The sequence below is a fragment of the Hordeum vulgare genome, chromosome 3H (assembly GCF_904849725.1).
Source record: "Hordeum vulgare subsp. vulgare chromosome 3H, MorexV3_pseudomolecules_assembly, whole genome shotgun sequence".
Taxonomy (NCBI): Eukaryota; Viridiplantae; Streptophyta; class Magnoliopsida; order Poales; family Poaceae; genus Hordeum; species Hordeum vulgare.
The window spans coordinates 538,362,946-538,384,821 of NC_058520.1; the positions used below are offsets into that span (position 1 = coordinate 538,362,946).

General features: G+C 43.7%; 1 protein-coding gene across 2 annotated transcripts; it reads left to right on the forward strand.

Annotated features, from left to right (window-relative positions):
* Window positions 1–1,650: 1,650 nt before the first annotated feature.
* Window positions 1,651–10,122, forward strand: LOC123444805 (NAC domain-containing protein 75-like). 2 transcript variants are annotated; one of them, XM_045121654.1, is made up of 7 exons: window positions 1,651–1,895; window positions 2,837–2,959; window positions 3,088–3,256; window positions 3,426–3,874; window positions 4,506–4,613; window positions 8,627–9,147; window positions 9,557–10,122. In XM_045121654.1, exons 2-7 carry the CDS (start codon window positions 2,843–2,845, stop codon window positions 9,642–9,644), a joined length of 1,452 nt encoding a protein of 483 aa, XP_044977589.1. In that variant the 5' UTR covers window positions 1,651–1,895; window positions 2,837–2,842; the 3' UTR covers window positions 9,645–10,122. The 2 variants fall into 2 exon arrangements, with proteins under 2 accessions (XP_044977589.1, XP_044977590.1); XM_045121655.1 differs by lacking the exon at window positions 8,627–9,147.
* Window positions 10,123–21,876: the final 11,754 nt, after the last annotated feature.

Below are 21,876 nucleotides of genomic sequence, written 5' to 3' on the forward strand. Positions count from 1 at the left end.
CAAATCGCTATTGCATTTTCATAATGTTCCTAGTTTATAGAGCGTTTTGTTTTGTTTTCTACTATGTTTCCCGACAACCCGCTACAAGGTCGCCTTCTCAACTACCTTCCCTAGGTGTCCCCTGACCCGAAACACACAACTTCCCTCCCAAGGAGCACCGCAGGCCTGTGATCTTCTTCTTCTTGAATCACTGCCAAATGTGAGAGGTTTGTGGAGGCGAGATGATGGAAAATAGGAATCACAAGTGAGGAATTTGTGAGATTTCCCTTTTCAAGGAACTCCAAAGGGTGTCGCCTCGGTCGCTAATTTGGCAGCCACATCACTTATCGCCCATTCCACAAGCAGCTTGGGAGAACCACACGTGACACAAAAAGCCCTGGATTCCTTTACTAGCAAATGGGTTCACTTGGATGTCAAACAATGAACGTAGGCTAACAGAGTACTTCCATGAACCCCATGCGTCAGAACGCTCCACTCTGTGTCACTCAAGAGTTACTCGAGCTGTTAAGAAAAGAGTTACTCGAGCTGTTTTTTCTTACTTCGGGTATAAGATTTATCTTAAGTCAAACTACGCAAAGTTTGGCCAAATGTATATTAAAAGCAATTAACATCTATATGTTGAAATAATATAGTGAAATTATTTTTTATGCATAATGATGTTATTTCATATTTTAAATACTGATATTTTTTCCCAAAAGTCCATCTCTGCACCTGAGCTCATCTGCTCCCGAGCTAAAGTAAATTTAAAAAAGTAGAATTTTATAAAAATCTAAACTTATTTTGCATGGAAGACGTGCAAGTTTGTGATGTCCGGGGCAAAAATTTAACCTATTTAAACATTTGAGGAGCTCATGACAAAAAAGAGGAAATATGTCGAAACAGTGGGCGGACAATAAACTTACTCATAGAGCCAAAAAAAAATCATGTGCTCCACGAATGTCCAAACTCCATCAAAGTTTGCAGGAACATTACACACACGAGCATTATGCTTGCAAACAAAAATCATACTTCCTCTGTCTCAAAATAATTGTCTCAAGCTTAGTACAACTTTGTATTAAAGCTAGTGCAAAGTTTTTTTTTTTGCGCAGAACAAGGAGATTTTATTCCAACTGTATAGAGTTACAATCCTCAGCAACCAACATGGTGATGCATGGAGGTGGTCAACCCAACCAACAAGCAGTACTATCTCCACTTCTATCAAAGTTTGCTAAACAATGGGCAACTCTATTTTGTTCTTTACTGATTTTAAGAATAGAAACCTCCCTATCCAAAATAAAACTCTTAATCTCTGAAACTAAAAGACCATAAGCCGATCTATCAAAGGTAAAAGCTAGTGCAAAGTTAAGACACTTATTTTGAGATGGAGGAGGTATATTTTTTATTTTTTCCATTTTTTTTACTGATTTTTAGATTTTGCCCGAACTCATATGAGACAGGGAGTAGAAACACTGTTCCCTTTTGTTTTCCTGTAAAGTTGTTCAAACTTTTAAAAGTTTAATTTCAGAGAATTTTATATGCAGACTAAAAAAAGAAAATGAGGGAGTACTAAAACACAATTGCGCCCTCCCCTTGTGTTAAAGGAAAATAATAAATACGGAAAAGAAAATGCGCTTCCCTGTTCCCACCTGGCTTCCGTTCCTCCCTCGTGGACGCTCGGCTCCGCTCCGCCCCAGCACTCCAACCAGCCTGTGCTGCCTTGCGTTGCAAGGAAGAGCAGTTCCCCGCACCGATATCCATCATCTCGATCTGCTGCTCTTCCTCTCCTCGTCGTGCCTGCTCCCCCACTTCGCCTCTCTCTCCCACCCCGTCCACTGCCTGGATCGATCCACCGGCGGCTTCCGGCGGTGCAGCGCACGCCGCCACGCGCCTCAGAAAATCGACTCTCCACCCTCCATGTGAGCTCCTCTCACTCCGCAGTCCCCCCCACCCGCCTCTTCTATTTCCCGTTCGCTTGCTGAGATTGATTCGCGCCAGATCTCATGGCGGTGCGCCACTAGCTCCGGCGAGCTTGTTAATTACAACGAACTTAGCTAGCCTTCGCCCCTCCATCGATGCAGTTTCGATCTTTGATAGTGCAGTGCTAACGGATGGTTTGTCTTTTGATTCACCCGAAAATTCCCCAGAGAAAAACAATCTGCAGAAGTTCGAATATCTAATATTTGCTCCAAATGCCATCAACAATAGTTGCCCTTGGACAAGGAAAATTTCCTTCCTGCTCGCTGGTTTTGATTTTTATTTGAAGAGATTGGTGTTGTATTTCTTTTTCCTCCCTATCCGACTGCATGTAGAAGAAACAAAAAAACCAGGCTCAGGTGCATACTGTTCCTAGCATCCAGGGGTTATTTAGTTGGAATTTTGTATTGGTTGTGGATTTATGGGCGAGCAGGGGCAGCAGTTCATGGAAGTATTGTACTCCCTCTGTCCCAAAATAACTGTCTTAACTTTATGCTAGCTCTAGTATAAATTTGTACTAAGCTTAAGACACTTATTTTAGAACGGAGCGAGTACTTCACTGTTCAATTTTTGGGCGCACAGCTAACACATTCAGAAGATTAAAAAGAACTATATATATATAATTGTTATGATAATCCTTTCAGCGATTAGGACCCCCCTGTAATATCAAATAACTAATTAAATGGTGGAAAATACGTGCCTTTGAATTTTTGTTATCATCACGTTCTGCTGGCTTTATCTGAGTTGATCTCTTAAGTTGCTTGGTCTCCACCTGTCTTGGGCCTTCTATTTGTTACTTCTCATGTTCGGAACTTCGGATGCATGTTTATTGAATTGAGATTAATTCGTTACTGATATCAATTAGCATATCATCCATGTATAGCAACTCATGGAGAAGGGTCACCCAGAGTACTCCAAGTCCATGATTGACGCTAAGCACCAGGAGCAGGGGTTCTTTTTTTCACAGCGCTGCACCAACTGCGGCCATGAGCTCGACTACAAGCCGGTACATATATATATTAATTATGTACTGCTTATCTTGTTCAGCTCTTGGGTGCATGTGTGCACAAACAAATTAAATCTCTCATGTGATGTTTGTTTCTGGGGTAAATGTCATGTTACCGCTATCTCAAGGACATGGTTGGGTTTCCTGCCGGTGTCAAGTTTGATCCGACGGACCAGGAGCTGCTTGAGCACCTTGAGTCCAAGGTGATGAAGAACGCTCACACGCTCATCGATGACTTCATACCCACCATTGAGGGAGAAGATGGCATTTGCTACACCCATCCAGAGAAACTCCCAGGTGAGAATCGAGATCTATAGCCATACAGTACGTACAAAACAAGATCCATTCATGTTTTGGTTGAATCAATAACTACTACGGTACTACCTATTCTCCTATAACTTGTATGATCACCCAAACTCTTTGTATATTTCTTTATCGAAACGAACTATGTCTACTTGATCACCAGGTGTGACAAAAAATGGTCAGAGCAAACACTTTTTCCACAGACCATCAAAGGCCTACACCACAGGCACGAGGAAGAGGAGAAAGATCCACGCAGAGAGTGAGCTGTCCAACAGTAAAAATGGTGCCGAGACGCGATGGCACAAGACTGGCAAGACACGGCCGCTGATGGTGGACGGGCGACACAAGGGGTGCAAGAAGATCCTAGTCTTGTACATCAACTTCGGTAAGACACGAAAGGCAGAGAAGACTAATTGGGTGATGCACCAGTACCACCTCGGCGACCTAGAGGACGAGAAGGAAGGGGAGTTGATCGTATCAAAGGTATTCTATCAGACACAGCCACGGCAGAGTGCCGCTGCCACAACATCGACATTATTGCATGAGCCTTCGACCGCTGCTGCCGTCCAGATGCTGCGACAGCAACACCAAATGCTGAAGCAAGGTGATGAGGTAACTTACTTAGGTAGCTATACCCAAATCCTGATAATTAATTGTGCAGTTAATTATAGAGAAAGGTATACAGTGGCGTAGCTAGGGGGTGGACAGGGTGGTCCATGGACCACCCTGAAATTTTCCCATGGCATGTATATAGTGTAGTAGAAAAGTTATATCTTCATAAATAAATAATTTTATGTAAAATTTCTATCATTGGACCACCCTAACACACTAGGCTGGCTACGCCACTGAAGGTATATATTTTCACCCGTTAAAGTTTATGCAAAGTAGACATTTGCTGGTTAATTGTGCAGTTAATTATCCGAGGAATGGATGTATCTAGACGTATTTTCATTCTAGATACATCTATTTTTATGCATTTTTCCGATAAGTAATTTCAGACAGAGGGAGTAGTACTTAAACTGTTGTAATTCTAAACGGTAAATGATGCAGTACGTAGCAATGTCGCTTTTGTGTAGTTTAAATGAAATAATGTAATATTTCTCTTTATCATTCTTATTGACATGCTTGTCGATAAATAAATATGATTGTGTGCATCTCAATAATGCAGAAGCCAGTAGTTGTCCTCCTAAAAAAATTGCCTTACCTTTCTCTTTATAAAGTAATTCTGTTATTTCGTTTCAAGATGAATAAGGGAAATGAGGGGCAGGACCAACAGCAACAGAAATTTGACCACAGTCCTGCTGGCTTGGAAGGACTAATAATGGCCTGCAAATCAGCAAGTACAAAAGAAGTGAGTTTTCTGATCAAAGGTCTTGTGAATTTTTGAAAGCGTCATTGCTCGATTGTTTGCGCATGAACCTTGTAGATACTTTTATATCAGGATGTCGAGAGGAAGGAAGAGAAATTATATCACAATGTCCAAAGGACCAACATCCCATTTAAAAGCACAGAACCACGATAGTATTCAACTATTCATTGCCACAACAATATGCGCATGGGCTTTTATTTATATCGTTGCTTCACTCCCAATTAACACCTTCTAGATAATATTGACAATTGTAATTTTATTTTGTCCTGGGAAAGGGAATGAGAATCAATTTTATTATTCTGATCAATTATGTGCGGGATTAGTGGATTGTCTTGTTGACAACGCAACAATTGTACACACCGTACGTGTTATTTTGTTTGTTTGCTCATACTTCTCTGAAACTGTCTAGTTGAAGCTTTAAGTGTGGAAAGAGTTAACAGAACAAATATTTTTATTTTTTATTTTTTGCAAAACAGCAGAAACTGTACTCGGTTGACTCGCATAGGCTAGCTATTCTATGCTTACAAGAGACGAAGATCGAGACGTGGGACCAAGTTCTAGTCTGTGAAACCGGAGGCAGCAGGCTATCTGATTGCGTTGTGCTACCAGCCCTGGGAACGCGAGGAAGGGCGACAATCTTCTGGGGTCAGAACTTAGTCAGGGTCATCTCGCACACTCACGTGTGGCTTCCTGAGGCCTAAACGTGGACCGAACGTGGGTTGCAATTTAATTGCGCCAGCCGGGTCTTGAACTCGAGACCTCTTGGCTCTGATACCATGTAGAAGTGCATGCTCTAGCCAATGCAACGAAAAGACTGATCTGATGAAAGAGACTAGGCAGCACATTATACGTCAACACACGATGCTCGCTTCCAACACTAGTTTTTGGCTCAACACCGTCTACGGGCCTGTGGACGACTCGCAAAAGGATGCCTTCTTAGCCAAGGGAGGAAGCGCAGCACCACCGGCTGCTGAGCCATAGCTCATCAACGGAGATTTCAGCTTAATCTACAAGGCGACCGACAAGAATAACCCCAACATCAACCGTAGGATGATAGGAAAATTTAGGGCTGCAATTGACTCTGTAGGCCTTAGGGAAATCAAGTGCAAAAACCGCAGATACACTTGGAGCAACGAGCGGGAAGACCCAACCCTGCTTAGCATAGGCAAGTTCTTTTGCAACATAGAATGGGGTTCCCTCTTCCCCTCCTTCCTCCTCCACGCGACGTCGACTTCCTGCTCCTACCATCCCCCCTCCTCCTTGCGGCAACCAGAGCTCCGCACAGGCCAGCCCGTTTCAGATTTGAATCCTTTTGGCCAAAGTTCCCACGCTTCCATACGACGTTCATGCGGGCGTGGCAGAGACCCGTGGCAATAACTTGTGCTTTTCGACGCATTGGCACAAAGCTAAGTAGGGTGGCTAAGGACCTAAAAATTTGAGCAAAAGACTTCTGCAGCGAAACGAAGCTGCAACTGCAGCTAGCCATAGAGACAGTTCTTTGCTTTGATATCGCACAGGAGAGCAGACCCCTCTCCCACGCCGAGCACAACCTTTGAAAGCTTCTCAAGACGAGGATCATGGGCCTAGCAGCCATCGAGAGAGCATGTAGACGACAAGCATTCCGCGTAACCTGGATGCAGGCCGAAGATGCCAAGACAACCTTTTTCCAGGACAAAATAAACTCCCGGCGGCAGAAGAACTTCATCCACTCCCTTCGAACAAACGACTCCATTGTCACCAACCACACAGTCAAAGCCGCGGCCATCAACACACACTTCACGTCCACTTTAGGACATGTCGCACAAAGGAGTACCAACATAAGCTGGGTTAGGATTGATCTACCATCGCTGCCGGCAGGGGGCCTTGATCACCCCTTCTCGGAGGGCGAGGTCTGACGCACGATCTGCAGCTCCCATCAGGAGAAATATCCAGGCCTGGACGGCTTCAACGGATCCTTCTTCAGAAGCTGTTCAGCTATCATCAAGGAGGATATTATGGCTATGTTTGAACAATTCTATCACATGGCCCGGGGGGGGGGGGGGGGTTCGCAAGACTAAACGAGGCCACAGTGGTGCTGCTGCCCAAGAAGAACGAGGCAACCACTGTGAAGGACTTCATGCCCATCATCCTAATTCGCTCGATTGCTAAGTTGGTGTCCAAGGTTCTCTCAATTAGGCTAGGGACAATCATTCATCACATCATTTGGCCCGCGTAGTTGGCCTTCCAGCGCACAAATGTATACACGACAGCTACCTCTTCGTGCAAAACATTGTCTGCTCCCTCCACCGAAAGAAGGTTCTGACTATGCTCATGAAGGTAGACATTGCAAAGGCCTTTGACACGGTGTCATGGGAATACTTGCTAGAGCTATTGCAAAAGCTAGGTTTTAGCGCCGGATGGAGGGACTGGGTGGCCTTCCTTCTGTCCTCCGCATCTTCGTCGGTATTACTCTATGGAATTGCCGGAGATAGAATTCAGCACCGCTGCGGCCTAATGTAGGGAGACCCCCTCTCTCCTTTCCTTTTCATCATCACCATCGACCCGCTCCACCACCTGCTCACAGCCGCGATGGAGTAGGGTATGCTCCAACCCTTTCCAAACCGCAACAATTGACCATGAGTTTATCTGTACGTCGACGACGGCATCATATTTGTGAACCCACAACGACAAGTGATCAGCTCGCTCATGCACATACTATAGGGATTCGGCAAGGCATCTGGCCTACGCATCAACTTTGCAAAATCTTCGGTGTCGCCGATCAGTTGCGAGGAAATCGACGTCCAAGAGGTGTTCGCTGACTTCGGGGGTGAAGTGGTCCCCTTTCCTATAAGATACCTCGGGTTGCCGGCCTCCCCGGGCCGTCTACGTCTAGCCCAGCTCCAGTTTATTATCAATAGGATCAAGGCCCGGCTGGCTGGATGGAAGGGGGCACTCATGCACATTGCTGGTCGTCGCGCCGTCATACGATGCGTGCTCTCTGCCATGCCATCCTTCGCCCTTACCGTGCGACCAATCCCGATCAAGCTGCTCAAAGAGGTGGACAATGTAAGATGTTATGGAAGCTTTTCAATCTTCTAGACAAGGAGAGCCGCAACCTATATTGATAGTTGGATTGGAGTACAAGTTAGGGAAAGAGAGAGATATGCATACATAAGGAAGAGATAGAGGAGATCTCTAACTATCCTAACCATACAATAGAATCCTAACATAAGAAGGCATCGTGGCCCCATATCGGGCGTGATATATCTCTAACAGACAAGAGCATCCGCTATTTTCTATGGAGCAAAAATGATGAACTGTCGGGGGCCGGTTGCAAGGTCAATTGGAGCACGGTCTGCTCCCCAATAGAATTTGGGGGCCTGGAAGTTCCCGATCTGCACAAGTTCGGTCGGGCCCTTCGACAGCAGTGACTCTGGCAGCCTTGGCGCCACCCTGACCGACCGTGGGTGGGCATGGATGTGCCATGCAACGGGCAAGACAGGGCCTTGTTTGCCGTGGCCACGTCCGTCGCCATCGGGGACGGGCGATCCGACTCCTTCTGGCACTCCACATGGCTGAACAACGGCACACTCGCGCAGAATTCCTAGGACTTTACAAGCACTCGTGAAGAAAACACACGACGGTTAGAGAGGCTCTCAAGGATGATACCTGGATCGAGGATCTAGCGCACGGCAACAACCACCACCTCGTGCAAAGCTTCCTCTCCCTGCACCAGTTAGTGGGAGGAATGTAGAGTCAACTCCAGGATGACACCCAGGACTGCATCACTTGGCGCACGGAGAACTCTGGACAGTACTCTGCGCACTCGGCGTACTAAGGGACGATTCTAGGGGGGGGGGACAAGGGGGGGCTAGACCCCCCCTATCAAATTGATTTTTCTACTATAATAATGGTTGTTGTAGCTAATTTTTTTACTTCCTATGAACTTTGCCCCCTCCATGAATAAACTTGCCCCCTATGCTTGCATGTTGGCTTCGTCCGCGTACTCCATGCAGTTCCAAGGGAGAATTGCATCCTGCTTCGACAAGCTCATCTGGAAGGTTTGGGAACCGGGGCCTATGAAGATACTGGCATGGCTCATGTTCCAGAACAGGCTATGGTGCAACGAGAGACTGCAACGTCGAGGGTGGCCCAATGAATATTTCTGCCAGCTTTGCATGCAAAGTTTGGAATCAAGTAAACACCTCTTTTGGACCTGCCCAAAATATCAGGAGGTTTGGAACAAAATGAGCGAGTGGGAGGGATGCGCCTCTCTCAAACCCATGGATGATTGGCATGAACAAACAGCCTCGGCCATTGCTCTGAGATCGCAAGAGGAAACATCCCCCAGATGGAAGAAGGGAGCCAAGACAATGAGGCTCCTCGCCTGTTGGGCAATCTGGCAAGAACGTAACCGATGCACCTTCCAAAAGAAATCGCCAAGCACCAGAGACATCATTGCAAGGATCACAAACTGCATGGAGCAATGGAGGTTGGCAGGAGCTAGACGCATAGAGAGCCTCTTCAGGGAACCACGGTAAGAAATCAGCATTGTATCCTTTTCTTTTTGGGAAGGTTTTGGTCGTCTTGTGATCAAAGCATCCCCGATCCTAGCATCATCATCCCACTTTGTTTTCCCCATTGCTTTCTGCTATGAATGAATCAGCCAGCTATTGCTGGAACTTAAAAAAAAAACTGTACTTAACCCCAACCATGCCATTTATTTTAGGACGACTAATCATGTTCTAATATGGAGCTTGCATTTATTGGTAGGTATTACTAAGTACACATGTGTATCGTTCGAAGGGTACAATATTTGCAAAGTCTTTGTATTGCAATATCCGTATCGCCACTGAACTCATGATCTTTTAATCCATTTCAACATTGTGGCACTTGTCTTCAGTTTAGGTGCAAATTTTTATAACTGTTTCTGCTATATGGCACAGGGAACTTCAACTACTCAGCCCGAAGAGGCGCAATGGCCTTACCAGTACTAGCCGCCTGACAAGTGACAACCAAGATCAGCATCGGTAGAATGGCAGTGAAATACTCATTGATTATGACGGACTCCGCAAGTACATAGTTCATTTATGACAGAACTACGTAGTTAACTGCAATTTGCAGATCCAAGAACTATAAGTGAGTCAGAGGTCCAAGAGGGGGTAGAGGATAGCGATACACATTGCATTAACGGGACGAAACTTAGGGGAAGCCCATGGAATTGCGAAGCAAAGACGAGAAGTTGTATTCTCGTGCTGAGTTCAGGTCGAGGCTGACCTATCTGAGAAATCTGAATGATTTTCTCAGGGAAATGGAATGCGTATTGTTGAACGCACCATGGGTGAAGATGAAATCACTGGCACGTACTGTACCGTGACAAGTTTTTTAGATGCATGCTAAGATTTTCTGAACTGTACAAAGTAGTACTCGTATAGGCTATGTGGGGCTATAACATACTGTACCATCACAAGTTTTTTAGATGCATGCTAAGATTTTCTGAACTGTACCAAGTACTCCCTCAGTTCTAAAATTCTTATTCTAAGTTTGTCTAAAAATAGATGTATCTAAATACTAAACCGTGACTATATCTAAACAAATACTATAAAACAAGAATTTTAGGATGGATGGAATAGTACTCGTATAGGCCATGTGGGGCTATATGCCATTCGTTACTATAAATAGTGTCATTTTCTTTTCATATTTCTATAGTTAACTAACTATTCGTACTAGAGTCTTCTCTTCAAGACACATGTAACAATTATTTCTAAGGCAATACAAACTGGCACGATGGCTTTCCTAAAACAAGTACCCCATGGAGGAGCGTAATGACTGATGATTGTACCTCCCAGTCCCACCCAAAATATAGCAGATATGCAAACGCTCTCAAGCATATTATTTGACTTGTTTACTTGGCTATCCTTTTTCTTGAACAGGGGAAGGCCCTGAGAATTTTTGTTCAAAAGGACCCCTAACCCAGTCTATTTGTCGGAAAGGACCACCTGTGGACGAAAGTGGCAGAAAAGACCCCCACCCACCTTGGCGGCACGCACGCCAGGCGACGCGTGTCACCTGCCGTCACTGCCCGAGGCGGCTGGGGCCTGCCGCCACGGCGCTAGGCGGCCGACGCAGATTTCCGTTCCAGCATAGCGTCGACGTAACGGTGATAGAGTGGTGGGACATGCCGCTGTTAGAGCATATATCTCCATATGTGGTTTTGGTAATTGATGACAACTCCTATGGACTAATGGTTGCTTTAAGTTATATTTATAGGACTTGTCCATAGGCACTTCTTGAAGTCCATCTGTTGGGTTCAAGGAGTTTATATGTTGACCAAGATGTTATTCAAGTTATTATCCAAAGGATGGTCATAGAAACACTAGGTTGATCAAGATCTGAGACAAAGAGTAAATCAAGATGATCAACACACAAAGCGTATAAGATGTACCGAGAGGGATCAAGTGATCCCATGGTATGGTAAGCATTGTCCATTACGTGTTTGTGTACTAACCCATGGTCTTTGTGAGACTCCTATGTGGGGGTTAGGTGTGTTTCCATTGGGCTTGCGTCAAAAGGAAGATCTCATACAACCCATGGAGGATGACGTCAAGTGGTGATCGTCATCAAGATTGTGGTGTGCAAGTTCAAGTGGATCAGCACGAATATATCATTGAAACTATTGTCAATGATCATGTGTTGATAACGACAATCTCATGTGCTAACAAGGACAAGATCAAGATAAGCATTCCTGAGCACTACATGCTTGATTCTTGTGGATGTTCACATGGTGGATAGGACAAGATCAAGATAAGCATTCTTGAGCACTACATGCTTGGTTCTTGTGGATGTTCACACATGATGGACAAATGAAGATAAATACATAAGCTAGGCTTTCCGCATTGTGTATGGGAAAGCTACTTGAAGACTTCATCATGTCTTGCTTTCAACTTGAGCCAAGAAGGAACAACAACATCAAGCTCAGGTGAAAGGGCTAACTCAAAGGTATCAGTTCCTTTGACGTTAGTTGTGCGGAGTGATGATCAGCTAATAAAAGTATACACTCAAGTATGGATCATCAGTACTCTTTTATGATTCTTGAGTCCTTAGGGATCCCGCACTATTAAGAGGGGATCACAGGTTTTGCGATGAACTTTCTCAAACTACATCATCACTTTATGCTCAGACCACATCTCCACTGCATTGCTGTTATCTGTAAACAGAACCAGTGCCTCGGACATCCGGCTTCCTCCGGACGTCCGAGGGCCGGACGACCGACAGCTTCGGAAATCCGGAATCCTATACCAGAGAAATCAGAGCCATATAACTCGGACTTCCGGCTCTTTCCGGACGTCCGAGGCCCGGATAGCCGACCAGCTTCGGAATTCCGGAACTATGCACCAGAGAAACTTGAGCCATATAACTCGGACTTCCGGATCCCTCCGGACGTCCGAGGGCCGGTCAAGGCTCGGACGACCGACTGGCTTCGGAAATCCGGAGCCCTGCACCAGAAGAACATGAGTTCTATATCTCGGAAATCCGGCTCTCTTCGGACGTCCGAGCGCCGAACGTTCGACACCCGTCGGAAATCCGGAACCTACCACCAGTAGAAGTTGAGATGTATAACTCGGATTTCCGGTCCTCTCCGGACGTCCGGCGGCTGATAAATTCAACATAGGTTCAGTCTTATCTTTAGGCCTCGGACGACCGACCCCTGTCGGACGTCCGGTCGCTGTTTAATTCAAAATAGTTTCAGTCGTATCTACAGGCCCCGGACGACCGACCCCTGTCGGACGTCTGACCCCTCGCGAATGCCCGGACTTCCGACAACTGTCGGACGTCCGGACCCTGTGTGACTTAAAGTGTCCCCAACGGCTTTATTTCTCTCCCCACTATAAATACCCCCCTCCCACTTCGTGAGAGGGTTGCCCAACACAGCCTTATCCTCATAAGAACATGTTTCCACCTCACACACATTTGCTCACTCCAAATCTTAGATCCGAAGAGCATTTGTGAGCCTCTTTGAGAGTTGTTCCAATCAAAAGATAGATCGTCTCCCTCTCCTTCTCTCAACCCAAGCTATTTGTGATTTGAGCAAGTTTTGAGCATTCCCCGTGATCTTGTTACTCTTGGAGGTTGGAGACTCCTAGGTGGTAGGAGTTCTCCGGAGAGGAATCAATCCGTGTGATTTCCCCCGGAAAAGTTTGTGAGGGTTTGGAAGCCACCTCAAAGGCTTACCACTAGTGGTTGAGAAACGCCTTTGTGGTGTTATCTCAAAGGGAGAATAGGGTGAGCCTTCGTGGCGTTGGTGTGCCTTCGTGGTAGCATCCACCTCTCTAACGGTGACTAGCTTTCCTCCAAGGAAGTGAACATCGGGATACATCTTCGTCTGAGTGACCTTGGTTATCCTTAACCCTAACTCCTTACTTATGGTTTACTTGTGTTATTTGAGCATACATACATTGCATATTGCTTGTGCTCATTATATTTTGTTGGCCATTTCTTGTACAAGATTCACCATTCAAGCATACCCTCTATATTCACACGTACATACTTGCAGCCCTTGATATATCGTGTGATATAGTGTGATCTAGTATCTTGTGTTGTTCACCTTCTTGTCGTGTGATATAGCTCAAGTAAGTTTGTGTAACTTACTTGTGCTTGTTAGTAACTGCATTGTGTCCATCTTAGTAGATCGAGTTGTTGATACACGTTGCAGTGCCTAGTGCATTTAGGATTTGTGCTTGACAAGTACCCTCTTAGTTTATTTCCGCATCAGGTTCAAGCCAAATCTGAAGAAGTTTTTAAATAGCCTATTCACCCCCCTCTAGGCGTCATCGAGGTCTTTTCAATTGGTATCAGAGCTATGTCTCTCTTTAATTAGGTTTCACGACCTAGAGAGTATCGATGTCGACTACTGGATTAGTGCAGAATGGCATCTTTGACTTTGATGGCACAAATTATACCCTATGGAGAATTCGTATGCTTCATCACTTTCGGGCCATGGGCCCAAATACTTTACGAATTGTTCTTGTAGGGATTGCCGACAAAAAGGATGATGCATCTTCATCTACTAATGAAATGTATCTTGATTGTGAGGCCTTTCTTGCCATTCATCGAACCATAAGTCCTGAAGTGTTTAAGTCTATCTCGACTTGCAAGTCAGCTCATGAAGTTTGGACTAAACTTGAAGATATATATGGTGGGTCCAATATTGATGAAGACGGTATTATGATGAAGGAGTTGGTGCATGAACTCTTCACTCTTTTCGATCTTAAAGAGTCCACCACTACTTCCATATCCGATTGCTTGCACACCTCAGCATCTTCAATCTCACAAGGTAATGACATGGTGAGTGAAGAAATTTATGTTGATGAAAATGTCATAGCCTCTATGGACACGAGCATATCTAGCACCACACATAGTGTAAATTATTGTGCTGATAGGTCATGCATTTCACCTAAAGATCCCTCGACAAATGTCTGTGGTGATATGCTTGCTTCCTCATGTCCTCTTGATCAAAATATCTTGTTTCTCCCTAGTTTCTCTATGACTAATCATTTAGGGGAAATCAAGAAATATGAAGTACCTTTGACTAATGAAGAATCTGATTCACCAAAAGAATCATCATCAACTCCTCCTGTTCACATGTGCCTCATGGCAAGAGGTAATAATGAGGTATCATCTTTCCTGTGCAATAACGATGATATTTGCGATGAGGATGATGATGATGACTTGACTGAAAATATCTATGTGATCAGTAAAATTCTTCATAAAGCTAAAAATAACGCTCTTCAAAGATTCCAAGATGTTCTTGCTTACTTTGAAAATTGTAATGATTCACTTAATCATGAACAAGCTAAAAGTGAACAACTTGAACATGAACTTGAGAAGAGTCATCAAGCATGTAGAGACTTAAGATCTTCAAAAGGAGAGATTGAAGTTGCTCATGATAAACTTAAAAAGGATTTTGAGGTCCTTCTCCTTGAATGCAATAATGTCAAGGGAGAGCTCATCAAAACCTCTAAGATCTATGAGGAGCTTCAATCTACTCATGAGAAGTCTCTATTTGCTACTTACTCTTCTCATATTGTTGATGATACTTGTACATCTAACTCTACCTCATTTGAAGTATCAACATTGAAGGAGAATGTTGAGCTACATGCTCAACTTGATTTACTAACTAGCAATTATGGGAAGTTGGAAGAAAACCATGTAATGCTCACAAGCTCTCATGCCGATCTTCTAACATCCCACAATGTGCAAAAGTTAGCTGATGAGGCTATCATCACCAAGGTAACATCAAGCGAGCCTCATGTGGACAATGGCACTACTTCTAGTCAAAGTACTATATTTCCATGTGCTAGTCCTCGTAATTCGTCTACTCATAATGTTGCTACCTCATGTGATGAATTACTTTCCTTGCCTTGTTGCTCTAACATTGAAGCTTACACTTCCTCTAGTACTTGCATTGATACTAACCGTGCAGAGGAAATCAAAGAGCTCAAGGCCCAAGTCACTTCTTTGAAGAAAGACTTGGAACAGTGTCATGAAGGGATGCCCACACTCAACAACGTCCTGTGTGAGCAAACATCTCCGAATGACAAAAATGAATTTGGAGTAAACTCAAACAAGAACAAGAGGGGCCTAGAACAAGTCAAGAGTTCGGCCAAAATCATTTGCTTCAAGTGCAAAGTTAAAGGGCACCATGTTAGATCTTGCCCTCTAAAGACGAAGTCTCAAAGTCACAAGCAACAAGGGAAGCGGCCACAAACTCAATCACATATTCAACTACAAGTTGAAGGAAGGCCTCTTCCCAATAAGACCCAAGCCAACACTCCTCAAGGTGAGAAATCAACTGGGAAGAAAACAAAGGGTAGATGTTGCTACTTATGTCGTGAGAAGGGTCACGTCGCTTCGTCTTGCATGAAAGGTAACTTATCCAACCCAATCACTATTGATGATACATATTCCATTGGGAAGGATAAGGTTGGCAATGTGTTTGCCAAGTTTGTTGGTACTCAAAATGGTGTCAAGAAAAGAACCATTTGGGTTGCCAAGCCTATTGTGATTAACCTCTTAGGACCCAACGTAGTTGGGGACCAACAAGCTCAAACTTGATCAATAGGTGACCTTGGAGGACATTAGAGACTTGGATACATAATGAAGAATTAAGGGGTCTTCATCATTCATATTATGTCAAGCCAAGTCATTTGGATTATCGAGTTCCTATCTTATATCCAATGTGCCTCCTTACGGTAACTTATACTTAAACTGTTTACATTGTTAGGTGCTTGCCCCTTTGCATGTTGTGGTTTTGTACCTTGCATGCGTTTGTATATGTTGTGCTTCCGACTTGCTTATCTTCAGTAATCGAGTATGTGTATGTTGTTTTGCACATCATGTACATGTGAGTCCTGTATTTAGCCTATTTGAATCTTGTCTGTATTTTTGTTGGCTCTTGTGAGAGATTAATGGACAATCCCATTGTGGGGGAGTGATGTGCTTTGCACACCTCACAATCTTATAAATGTGTATACATGGGGAATACCACTTAGTTTTGATGCTTCAAGATTATCTAGTGTCTATGTGGTATGTCTTACTCATGAGAAATTCAAATTCTATATGTTCCATTAAGTATCTCTTGTTGGTTTTAATTTGCCACTTGTTAATGTTATTGGTTTATCACATTATGGGGGAGTAATATGCTATGTGCATATTACAAACCTAGAAAATGTGTACATTTGACGTATTGCCACTTAGTGTTGATATTGTAAACTATCTTGTTCCTAGGTGGCATGATAGCTCTACAAGTGGCATTTGCTTGCATTTTATGGGTACAGATGATCTTGGATATATTTGTGATCTACCAATGAGTAGCATTTCAAAAATACTTCTTGTCCTTGACAATTGGTATTCCCATCATGTGATTGGAATTGATAACCATCTTTACATTGAATTTTGTGTTTCGTCTATCTTTCTTGCCTCTTATGAATCTATTTTTAACATGTCTAGTGTGGTTATAGATATAGAGAAAGTGATGATCCCATCGTGTGTGTGTTGTATTCAAATGCAAATTCTATATAATGCACGTCCCTTGGGGGAGCTATCCTATTCTCTTTAAAACACTCTCTTTATTCACCCATCATAAAATCATTTGATCCACATCAAGTGTGTGTTGATGGGAGGAAAGTTTTGCTCTTTATGATGCTTTGTGCCATCATGAAAATTTGTAGAGGGCTTTGTTTGTTGGAACCTAGCTCTCTCTTGGAAACTAGATACTTCGTGTTTGTTTTCCTTCAATTGGTTTCTTGTTGCCTTCTATTTGGCATATGTCAATGGATATCTCATTCCTTGAGGTATCTTTTAATTGATATCCTTCAAGTGATAGTTCTTTTGTTTTAGGATCTTATTATCACTTGATACCTTGTCTTTTGGTGACTTATCAACTTTGTGTTGAGTTGATTCTTGAGAGTCTTGAGCATGCGTATCTAGCTACTATATACAACTTCTTTTGCTTGCTTTCCTCCTTTGACCCAATATATATAAGGGAAACTCCACCCTGTCATAAATTGGCTAAAGTGTGCATGAAATTCAAATTCATATCTATATGCACATATGTGTGTGGAGTTTGTCCTATGTATTGCTGGTTTTCTAACTCTTTGGTCCCAATGTGTTTGGGCACCATTTTGTTTGTTTTGTTGTTCCAGGAACAACTGGAGATGCATTGGATGCTCGTCTCACCTATAAGGAAGATGTTGAGACCATGTGATTATTGGAGCCAAGTTAGGATGATCAAAGAACAACTATCTACTACATCAATCCAATGTTGTCTCGGTAACAAGTATCCACTTCATGCATTCTTTTCTTGCAAAGGACCCAACCTGTCTTTTCTTTTCAGGTTGCATCATGGCATGAATCTCTTGATTTGTTCTCGTAGTACTTGTTTGCTTTCTCAAAGCATCTGAACGATGATGTCTTACTGCTAGTTGGGATGTCTTTGATGTTCGTATGTTGGAAGTTCATATTATACAATAAGAAAATATTAGGCCATGTGCTATGCTTCCAAGCAAAAGATCTCATTGATATATTTATGACTTCCCTTTTTGGATATCTAGTGTTCTTCCTTCTTGTAACCATTTCGTGTGTACACCCTTCTTTGTGGATATATATATCATCATGATTGTCTTCTACTTAGAATCTTGGTCACATGAGAGAAGTTACATCTCTAATTGACATCCTCTTTTCTTTCACGTCCATCGCTGCATTTCCTTTTTCGGTTTTGGTGGCAACGTGAAAGGATTTGTTTTGAGTGGGTATCTTATTTTCCTACATCTTGGTGCACTCTTTGGCCGTGAAGATTATTTTTCCTCATGCTTGTCTTGATGAGGGTTTTGCCATTTTCAATTAGTATCCCTCCTCTTGACAAGATTCCTACTTCCTATCTTCACAATGGGTTGTCACAAGCGTTGGTTCTTATTTTGTTTATTAGTAAGCTTGTGAACCCATTTTCTAGTATGTGTGTGTGGGAATGATATGTCTTGCACTGTGTATCTCATATTCATCAAGACTATGTTGATGAGCAATGCTCATCCTTATCTTAAGTCTTCTCAAGTGCTTTGCCATGACTCACACACATTACTTTGGTTGAGCTTATTCTTAAGTTGCTTCCTTTACATGTTGCTCAACCATTAGTTTTGTGCAATTGATATGCCTATTGTCTCATCTATCTTCTTGCATCGTTGTGTGTTTCTATTAATTCTGGGGGAGCAACGATCCTATTTTGTGCACCTGTGTCAATACAAAAATCTCATATTAGTGCACAAATCATGGGGAGCTTCTCTAGTTTTTGATAAAGCACTATGTTGCCTTTATCATAATATCTTTTATTCATGTGGTTCGAAGGACCATATGATTGTTTGTTCCATCTGGAATCTTTTGATTGCTTGCCTCTATCTGTGTATGCCTTTGTGGCATACGATCCTTTTATTTGCAATCTTTGGGTCCTCAATATAGTTTGTTTTCCTCCAACTACTTATCATTGTATTTGTGTATTTTTCTGCACTCATTTGCTGAGAAGTACACACTTTTTGGAGGACCACCTATTATTTTGGCTTTCTAAACTTGTCATCCATTTTGGCAATCGATGCCAATGGGGGAGAAGTTTAGAGAGTTTACTTTGGATATGTTTAGAGGGTTTTGCTTTTATTGCGTAAGCATTTACATCTTGCACACATGCATTATTACCTTGTATGTGTGCGCTTGGTTATGCTTATTTCTTTACATAAACTCTCTTGAAGTGGTTGTCTTCAATTACCAAAATGGGGGAGATTGTTAGAGCGTATATCTCCATATGTGGTTTTGGTAATTGATGACAACTCCTATGGACTAATGGTTGCTTTAAGTTATATTTATAGGACTTATCAATAGGCACTTCTTGAAGTCCATCTGTTGGGTTCAAGGAGTTTATATGTTGACCAAGATGTTATTCAAGTTATTATCCAAAGAATGGTCATAGAAACACTAGGTTGATCAAGATCTCAGACAAAGAGTAAATCAAGATGATCAACACACAAAGTGTATAAGATGTACCGAGAGGGATCAAGTGATCCCATGGTATGGTAAGAATTGTCCATTACGTGTTTGTGTACTAACCCATGGTCTTTGTGAGACTCCTATGTGGGGGTTAGGTGTGTTTCCATTGGGCTTGCGTCAAAAGGAAGATCTCATACAACCCATGAAGGATGACGTCAAGTGGTGATCGTCATCAAGATTGTGGTGTGCAAGTTCAAGTGGATCAGCACGAATATATCATTGAAACTATTGTCAATGATCATGTGTTGATAAGGACAATCTCATGTGCTAACAAGGACAAGATCAAGATAAGCATTCCTGAGCACTACATGCTTGATTCTTGTGGATGTTCACATGGTGGATAGGACAAGATCAAGATAAGCATTCTTGAGCACTACATGCTTGATTCTTGTGGATATTCACACATGGTGGACAAATGAAGATAAATACATAAGCTAGGCTTTCCGCATTGTGTATGGGAAAGCTACTTGAAGACTTCATCATGTCTTGCTTTCAACTTGAGCCAAGAAGGAACAACAACATCAAGCTCAGGTGAAAGGGCTAACTCAAAGGTATCAGTTCCTTTGACGTTAGTTGTGCGGAGTGATGATCAGCGAATAAAAGTATACACTCAAGTATGGATCATCAGTACTCTTTTATGATTCTTGAGTCCTTAGGGATCCCGCACTATTAAGAGGGGATCACAGGTTTTGCGATGAACTTGCTCAAACTACATCATCACTTTCTGCTCAGACCACATCTCCACTGCTTTGCTGTTATCTGTAAACAGAACCAGTGCCTCGGACATCCGGCTTCCTCCGGACGTGCGAGGGCCGGACGACCGACAGCTTCGGAAATCTGGAATCCTATACCAGAGAAATGAGAGCCATATAACTCGGACTTCCGGCTCTCTCCGGACGTCCGAGGCCCGGATAGCCGACCATCTTCGGAATTCCGGAACTATGCACCAGAGAAACTTGAGCCATATAACTCGGACTTACGGCTCCCTCCGGACGTCCGAGGGCCGGTCAAGGCTCGGACGACCGATTGGCTTCGGAAATCCGGAGCCCTGCACCAGAAGAACATGTGTTCTATATCTAGGAAATCCGGCTCTCTCCGGACGTCCGAGCGCCGGACGTCCGACACCCGTCGGAAATCCGGAACCTACCACCAGTAGAAGTTGAGATGTATAACTCGGATTTCCGGTCCTCTCCGGACGTCCGGTGGCTGATAATTTCAACATAGGTTCAGTCGTATCTTCAGGCCTCGGACGACCGACCCCTGTCGGACGTCCGGTCGCTGTTTAATTCAAAATAGTTTCAGTCGTATCTACAGGCCTCGGACGACCGACCCCTGTCGGACGTCTGACCCCTCGCGGATGCCCGGACTTCCGACAACTGTCGGACGTCCGGACCCTGTGTGACTTAAAGTGTCCCCAACGGCTCTATTTCTCTCCCCACTATAAATATCCCCCTCCCACTTCGTGAGAGGGTTGCCCAACACAGCCTTATCCTCATAAGAACACATTTCCACCTCACACACATTTGCTCACTCCAAATCTTAGATCCGAAGAGCATTTGTGAGCCTCTTTGAGAGTTGTTCCAATCAAAAGATAGATCGTCTCCCTCTCCTTCTCTCAACCCAAGCTATTTGTGATTTGAGCAAGTTTTGAGCATTCCCCGTGATCTTGTTACTCTTGGAGGTTGGAGACTCCTAGGTGGTAGGAGTTCTCCGGAGAGGAATCAATCCGTGTGATTTCCCCCGAAAAAGTTTGTGAGGGTTTGGAAGCCACCTCAAAGGCTTACCACTAGTGGTTGAGAAACGCCTTTGTGGTGTTATCTCAAAGGGAGAATAGGGTGAGCCTTCGTGGCGTTGGTGTGCCTTCGTGGTAGCATCCACCTCTCTAACGGTGACTAGCTTTCCTCCAAGGAAGTGAACATCGGGATACATCTTCGTCTCAGTGACCTTGGTTATCCTTAACCCTAACTCCTTACTTATGGTTTACTTGTGTTATTTGAGCATACATACATTGCATATTGCTTGTGCTCATTATATTTTGTTGGCCATTTCTTGTACAAGATTCATCATTCAAGCATACCCTCTATATTCACACGTACATACTTGCAGCCCTTGATATATCGTGTGATATAGTGTGATCTAGTATCTTGTGTTGTTCACCTTCTTGTCGTGTGATATAGCTCAAGTAAGTTTGTGTAACTTACTTGTGCTTGTTAGTAACTGCATTGCGTCCATCTTAGTAGATCGAGTTGTTGATACACGTTGCAGTGCCTAGTGCATTTAGGATTTGTGCTTGACAAGTACCCTCTTAGTTTATTTCCGCATCAGGTTCAAGCCAAATCTGAAGAAGTTTTTAAATAGCCTATTCACTCCCCTCTAGGCGTCATCGAGGTCTTTTCAGCCGCCACGAAAGGAGGCGGCCAGGCGGGCCCTGCCGCCTGGGCAGCTCGCGGCCGGCACCGACGCTGATTCCCACGCTGTCTTCACCGACGAAATAGTGTGCATTTTTCCCGCTCTCAACCGACGAAACAGTGCCAAAATTATGTGTATAAAAGAGTTGTGTCGCTGCCTCCTCTCTCACTCTCTTCTCGTGCCGTTGCCTCCTCTGTCACTCGTTTCTCTTCTTTGCTTGAGTCCACACTGCTTCTCTTTCTCTCAAGAACTATTCCAGATGACGGTT